The sequence below is a fragment of the Tasmannia lanceolata genome, unplaced genomic scaffold, assembly GCF_043159265.1.
Source record: "Tasmannia lanceolata isolate RefF3 unplaced genomic scaffold, GAP_Taslan_0.1 ptg000018l, whole genome shotgun sequence".
NCBI classification, from domain to species: Eukaryota; Viridiplantae; Streptophyta; class Magnoliopsida; order Canellales; family Winteraceae; genus Tasmannia; species Tasmannia lanceolata.
The window spans coordinates 13,164,738-13,172,140 of NW_027518695.1; the positions used below are offsets into that span (position 1 = coordinate 13,164,738).

General features: G+C 38.3%; 1 protein-coding gene across 2 annotated transcripts; it reads right to left on the reverse strand.

Annotated features, from left to right (window-relative positions):
• Nucleotides 1-5,490, reverse strand: LOC143851175 (APETALA2-like protein 3). Of its 2 annotated transcripts, XM_077360516.1 has the most exons (11): nucleotides 5,333-5,490; nucleotides 4,508-5,179; nucleotides 4,296-4,321; nucleotides 4,159-4,189; nucleotides 3,962-4,049; nucleotides 3,706-3,851; nucleotides 3,368-3,412; nucleotides 3,150-3,253; nucleotides 2,883-3,019; nucleotides 2,041-2,151; nucleotides 1-555 (listed from the first exon to the last, which is right to left on the reverse strand). In XM_077360516.1, the coding sequence occupies exons 2-11, from the start codon at nucleotides 5,020-5,022 to the stop codon at nucleotides 322-324; spliced, it is 1,437 nt and encodes a 478-aa protein (XP_077216631.1). In that variant the 5' UTR covers nucleotides 5,023-5,179; nucleotides 5,333-5,490; the 3' UTR covers nucleotides 1-321. The 2 variants fall into 2 exon arrangements, with proteins under 2 accessions (XP_077216631.1, XP_077216632.1); XM_077360517.1 differs by lacking the exon at nucleotides 3,368-3,412.
• Nucleotides 5,491-7,403: the final 1,913 nt, after the last annotated feature.

Genomic DNA, 7,403 nt, shown 5'->3' on the forward strand with positions numbered 1-7,403 from the left:
TCAAGCTGAAAACCCAATTATATTCATGCAATTCTTAATATTTCCAACATCACAAACATATATGGAGCTTGTATATTAGATAGTAGAATTACGCAGTATATGTCCCTTGTATATAAGCAAAGGTCTAGAAATAAACACAGAAGGCTCAAGCAGAAAACCCAATTATACCAAGGCAAATCTTAATATTTCCAACATCACAAGCATATATATGTAGCTTGTGTAAAAGATAGTAGAATTAGGCAGTATAAAATATAAATCAAACCCCACTTTTTTTTTTTGTTTTGTTTTGGAATTTGTTGTGTCCCATGACCGTCAAAGCTTTCAGCTCCTGTAGTAGTAATGAGAGGTTGGGGGAGGGTGGAAATGGCGGTTGGCTGTGGGAGGTGGAGGCGGCAGCGGAGGAGGAAGAGCAGCTGTTGTTGTACTTGGGGTAGAGAATCCTGATGATGCTGCAGAAGAGAACAGTGGCATTGGGGCGGTGGGGCCATGAAGTTGCCATTCCCAGTTGGGAATAGATGACGACCCAATTTCAACCTTCTTCTCGTGCATTCTCTCCTGTAATTGGAGCTCGCAATATTATTAATGAGAATATAAGGATCAAACAGGATAAATCGGATCTTTTCTTACATTTCCTACATTTGAGAGATTAACCCAGAAGTCAAAACTGAGATGAATGAATTTAATGCACAGCTATGTATCCAATTTGTCAAAGTGAGTATGAGATGGAGAGATTCAGCAAGGAAGGTTGTACTATGTGAGATTCGATTTTTGGACATATAGCGACAAAATATAAGAAATTCTTTTGAGATTCAATTGTATGGCAGGATTGATGGAGTTAATGGATGTTAGCAACAAAAAGATGATTCAATATGGCCTTCCAAAGTTCAGTGGCATGGCAATTGATGATGAGTAGCTGTTTTTAATTAAAACATATTAATAATGGAAAACAGAAATTATCTTAGAAGAAAATGAAATGGTGAATCGGGGAAATTATTTATCCCAGTATCAATATCAGTTTTTCAAAATGTGGATGTGGATGCAGATCAAAACGCTGGAAAAGCAAAATCCTAGTCAACACTCTGGTGTGATGGAGTTCTCAATTGACGGGGTCGTAACTCTCGGGAAAGTCAAAGGAGTTTTGATTGACTTTGTAGGGAAAAATGTGACTTGGACAATAATACGGTCAAAGTAAAAGGATGTCGACTCGGGCAGGTCAACAATGACACTTGGGAGTTTTGAAACTATGATATATCAAGGCTATGAAGTGAATTATGTGTTTCAGCTAGCATTGAGCGATACATCTACATTTGCATAGATGGATGATCATCCAGAATCGTAAGGCCAATCTTTTTAAATCTACTATTTCAGGGGAAAAAAACAAAACTTCGGACATAAAAGGAGACTAAATGCATTTTCTAAAAAATTGATTATGGATTCCAAGGAAATAATTCTCCAAAGCTCAGTAACAACACCTCTTCTTCAAAGCCATTTGCATCATGGCAAATGCTAGTTGATGGAATGATGTTAGGACATTTTTCCTAAAGGGTGGATGTTTTTATGGTTTCTATCCAAGTTTTGGGATATATCAGATCATGCAAGATGTGAATGTTGGATTTGATGGGTAATAGATTAAGTAGTTAGGCTAGAATAAGCAACTTGATTAGACTAGGATTATCTCTTCCTAATCTTATCTCATCTGTTTCCTAATTTTATTTCTTAAGTGCGTTATATAAGCACTAACTGTGGTTAATATAATCAAGCAAGATTAATAGAAATCTTTTATTTTACACCAAGGAGTTGGACATTCAAGTCTGCAGGATTGTCTGGAACAATCGACGTATCTCTTATTCTATTTTTCTGTTTTTCAGGTGTAACAGGGACACTTTGTCTCTCGTAGATTAGATGGGTATTTTCCTTGTAAATTTGATATTTGCAATAAATTACCATTATCGTTAAAAAAAAAGGGTATAGAGGTGATTCTTATTTATTTTCTTCAAGAAAGAAGTTTACAAAGAGACATGAGTCACTTGCAGAAATTACCTCAAAGTTGGGAAAGAAACCGGGGTATATACCAGTCCAGACTGGAGGGTGGTCGTGTGCCATTGTTAAGAATTGAGGCGGACCCATTGCTACTGAACCAGGGTTCTCTGTCTGCAATAGCACAAAAAAGAGAAGAGACCATCAATCCACACATGCTTTCATGTATTTACTTCTGACATATGTAAGCTAATTAGTGACGCATACAAGAATGCAAGTAAACATCTAAATTTACACGGGAAATCACTCAATTTGATCCATTATCAACATTTTGAGAATGCCTAAAACAAGAGAATGGTAAAATTTTAATATGCAAATGTGTGTACCAACAAATGTCTACTACTGGTGAGAATAGCAAAGAGGCTATCGGGATTTTAATTAGGTTCAGCTGTCTTTATTTTATTTTATTCTTTCTTGGTCGGTAAACTGGGTTTGAATGCACCACCTCGTGGTTGCAACTCAACGTACCTTCCAACTAAGATATGGGCTAAAGCCCTTTCAGGACTTTTATGTAAAACTGTACTATTAAGCCAAGTTGTGAAGAAGTTCCTTAATTTGCATTCATGAATTAGGGGGAAGAACCAGTTAGCTATAAAGGCCGTAGTAATGTCTGTAAATCTTGCCTAATTAGACTCGTAAATAGAGGAAAGGGGTGTGATCTCTTTGCAGTAATTTGCCTTAATGAACAGTGGATAATACTACGAGATCGAATCCTCCTGTAGTAAACCCGATGCACGTGGTTTACAGGTGATTGCATGCATCCATAGGGATTAGTCCCGCCCTAAAATGGAGTGGGGACACCCTATGTCAAAAAAAAAAAATATTCAAAAGTTTAAGTTGATTACCCTAGCTTTCATAACTTCAGGCGATTCAAAAGGGCCACAATGTAAATGGAAACTCGCCGAACTTCCATCCCCCTTCGGAGCATGACCAAAAGAAGGGGGAGAAATCCTCAAGTTCAGATCAAGATTGTGGGCTGTGCCTGTGTTAAAGGCATTAAAAAACCACATCAAAAATCATTTCAAAGAGATGGATTTGTTAGATTTCCTGCATATAACAAAGAAAATCATGTTCCAAGTATATGAGATAAGATTATTTATGTTGCTAAATACCTTCATTATCAGCCTCAGATATTATCTCTCCTTCATACGTGCTTGGTTCAAAATTGGTAACCGCCTCCCTTCCATTACATTTGATAGCCGCCTTGTCGTATGCCCTGATTTGCAAAACCAGAAGGGAGATTGATGTTGGATTGAACCCTAGTAGGGTTGATATTCTTTGTATTTAATAAATTCATTATCAGGAGAGTGAAATTCATGATCAGTAGGACCTTGCAGCTTCTACTTCGCTGTCGAATAGCCCAAGATATATGTACCTGCACGCAAGCATCATATTCTCATCCATGAAGACAGGGTTCCCAAGGTTTTTTCAGAAAATCCGGGTTAATGTGAAGTTCTTTATAAACTGAGGGTTTAACAGGAAAAAGGGGCTTCTTAAGTTAATTCAGTCAGGCAACCTAGGCAGACACGAATAGCGAAAAAAAAAGCCCGGATTAGATGTTAAAACCAATTTGAGGTACAAGAATAGCATATTGAAATGGGCTATGAAACAATTATCCAATCTACAGGATGATAATCTAGAACACGAATTGGAGTGAGGGAAACTCACTTCTTGCCAAGGAACTGGCCCATACGAGCTTCCCACCGACCGCATTTGTGGAGCGTCACACCTCTGTATTTCGAACTTCCCCGGGAGAAACCAGTGCTTTGACGGCGTAAGATGTGCACGAATTCTTCCTTGGTCAAGTTCCTCATCTGAAAACCAACCAAAAGATAATTCAGATATTAAGATGATAGAACTCACCAGCCTAAAACTGCATCAAAACATAAAGAGGACCATTACAGAAACTGGCACACGAAACCACCTGCTTCAGATCATCATCATAATCACTAAGATTGAAATTAATATCAGCGTCAACTCCCCTGAACTTGATCGCAGCTCGATCATAAGCCCTGCAATAAAAGATTGATCAACAAAAAAAAAAAAAAAACAGCCATCTGTAAATTTTTAACAGGAAACACCAAAACAAAACATGGGCTTTCCCCTAAAAAAGACTCTTACCTAGCTGCAGCATGAGCAGTATCAAATCCCCCTACAAAACACAACACCCAGATAATCAAACCCCAATTGAGACAAGAAAAAAAAAAACAGTAACAGCAACAGATTCAATTGAATTAAACAGACTACAATCTTCTTACCCAAATACACTTGCTTCCCACAATCCCTGCCAAAAAGTTAAAAAAAAAAACTTAATTAAAGCAAACCCAAACAGCAAAATTTAAATTGAACTACATCTACTTTGATCAAATTACTAACCAGAAATTAGATTCCCTAAAAACCCATTTGTTCAAAGCAAACCCAAAAATCAAAATTAGAATTAAACCCCATCTACTCTGATCAAAATACTAACCAGATATGCGATTCCCACCGCCCTGTTCTCCGATAAAACGTGACTCCCCGATACTGCGAGCTTCTAGACCTCGGTCCACGCCTACTCTTCTTCACCTGCTGCTGCTGTAACACCTTAACCCCAACCACGGCGGGCCCATTACCACCATCAACCTGAAAATTACTAAGATCCACCCAATGCGGCCTAGACGAAGACGAAGATGATGCTGACGAAGGGCCCGAAACGCCAATTCCCCCTTCTAATCTCACTGGAAACAACTGTTTAGTAACAAAATCAGATTGAAGAGACAGCCCATTTTCTTCCATTTCATCATCTGGGTTCCCTATTTTTAGGATATCAAAACTGAAAGCAAAGAGATTAGCTTGAGTAGAACAAGAATCGTCATCACCACCATTGCTTGAACCCTCTGCATTGACTACAGAGGAATTTGATGTTCCTGAATCGTCCATCTGTTTCTCTGGTGGAGATTGTTCTTCGCAGAAGGGATCAGATAATATCACATTGAGATCCAACATCACTGAGACTTAGAACTGATACTTCTTTTTAGGGTTGTTTTTTCTTATCTGGAGAAGAAGAACCAAACAAGGAAGAAATATTTACCAGACAGAGAGGAGATTTTCCTACAGAACATTCGCATTCGGATCAGACGATCTGATCCTTAAATTTAAGTCTCTGAAAAAGATCAAAAAACAAAAACCCAAATAATCTCAGACCCAAAAAACAAAAACAACTATTAAACCAAAATATTAATGAAGGAAAGAAGAAATGGAAAAAGTAGAGTGAAAAGAGGGTGAGAAGATGAAACGAGTGAGAAAGAAAGCTAACCTTGTTGTAAGAATCGCATTTTCTTTTCAGAAGAGAGAAAGAGGGTGTTATAGGAAGAAATCATGGGTTTGGGTTCAGCTCCTCGTCGTGAAATCGTGGCCGTCCATTAAAGTTTTGTGAAAGAATCAGAGATTAATGCCTAGTAGGTATTTTGAGATTTTGATAGATATAAATAGACAGAGAGAAAGAGAAGACGATAAAGTAGAGAGAGAGAGAGAGAGGGAGAGAGCAGTCTCGCTCGCTCAGAGCCAAGGACCAGATGGGACGTGTGAAGGAATCGTTGAGATTTTTGTATTATTTTTTGAGAAGTTATATACTCACCCCCCTTTTCTTCCTTGGCCACCCCTTCTAATGTAAAAAAATAGTCAGAAATGCACTAAATGGGGAATTAAAGGTAGTAGATATAACACTTCCTTTGCCCACTCCTTCTCATGTAAACTTGTAGTAAATGGTTTCTAAGCTTGAGTTCATATATAGAATTTCTGAGGTAGAGTTTTTAACTAGAGTGGCTGCCCATGTTGCTTGGGTTATGTTAGATATTAATTCTATAGGACCTAAAGGTGTAGCTAAGAAATCATCTTCATAGGGTCATGGTAAGCGTTGATTTGTGCAGATTTAAAATGGATGTCTACAAAATAATCCATTTTATGCCTCTACAGATCGAACAATTAGGAGGAACATATGAGATAATTTTTTAGGAACAACCTATCTACGTCAGCTTCTATGGAATGAATGGCTTGGACGAGTCAAACAACATGGGAGATGCCCTTTATAAAAACTCTACCTCAAATAGAATTTCTTAGCTTGAGCGCAGATACTGCGCCCCCGTAAAAAAAAGTAGCGGTTGGCGGGGAAGAAAAGTGGGGCGAATATATCCCATCCTTATTTCATCAATTTCTCATATTAAATTTGATTAATCCCCCCCTCCCCCGGACACCCTCTTCTAATGTAAAAAGTGGCCCAAAGAGCAGGGGCGGCGGAGAAGAAAGAGGGGCGAATATATCCCTTTCCTATTTAAGCAATATTTTATATAAAATTTAATTAAATAAAAGTAAAAGTAAAAGTAAAAGTAAATAAAAAATAAATAAAAGACAAGGAGACTACTATGTACTATCTATCAAATTTCTTCCCTATTCTGAATTTTTGGGAGTCTTATTATTAGTTCTCAGGAAAAGTATATAAAAAGGAAGAAAAAAAGAAAAAGAAAAAGAAAAATTGATTGTGGCGTGAGAACACACTCACGCAGCTATACCTTTTATCGTAGGTGTTGGAAGTGGGCGTCGGTTGCTTCGTCTTTAGTTTTTACCAAGAAAGGGGTGCTCATATCAAATCAGTCGCCTTCCTTTTCTGTCCTCTGATACTCTGCTCAGTCCGCGTTTGTGTTCTACGTGTTTGGCCGGGGTTTCTAGAATATGGTGGGACCACTTAGTGGGGTCCAGATTGGCAATTGAATTACTGTTTTGACCCTCTTTTTGGGGGGGTCACATAAGTAGAGAAATAAAAATCAAAAGAAGTTTAAGTAAGAAGGTGCGCGAGTGTCCTTAGCATTTTGAAAAAAGAAGATAAGAAAAGGATATTTATTTGCTTTTTCCCCTTATAGGTCGAGCGGACAGTAACCGTACACGTCTCGGGCTGCCCGAAGCTGCCCGAGGTGCCAGCTGTCAACTACCCCGAGTGCTCGCCTCTCTGCCCCTCCTCCCCCACTCTCAATAACTCCCATGTTTATTTTCTTTTATTTTGTCCGCTCCTTCTCACAGTTTTTCCTGTTTTGAAAAGACTAAGAAAAGCATATTTAATGAAAGAGGAAGGCGACAAGAGGAAAAAGAAAGTTGATATAAATTTACTCCTCCTGTCCTTTCTGTAGTAAAAATACCGGCCATGTCCTCTGCAGTTGGAAAAACGCATAACATGTGCACCCTAAAACATGTGTTTCTTACTGTCCCTTGGAAATGACCACTAATGCCCTCCCTTTCCAGATTAAGAATGAGACACACTTTTACAAAATATTACCACTCTTAACCATATTTTTAGAAAATATGACACTCTCCCCCTCCGATAATCCTGACCCTTC

Bases quoted from the DNA above. Each gene is read 5' to 3' on its own strand.
- LOC143851175 (XM_077360516.1), bottom strand. From the start codon at position 5,022: ATGTTGGATCTCAATGTGATATTATCTGATCCCTTCTGCGAAGAACAA. The intron at 4,190-4,295 runs GTAAGAAGATTG...TGTGTTTTGTAG, and splicing joins TGGGAAGCAAGTGTATTTGG to GGGGATTTGATACTGCTCAT. The intron at 2,152-2,882 runs GTAATCAACTTA...GTGCTATTGCAG, and splicing joins CTGAAGTTATGAAAGCTAGG to ACAGAGAACCCTGGTTCAGT.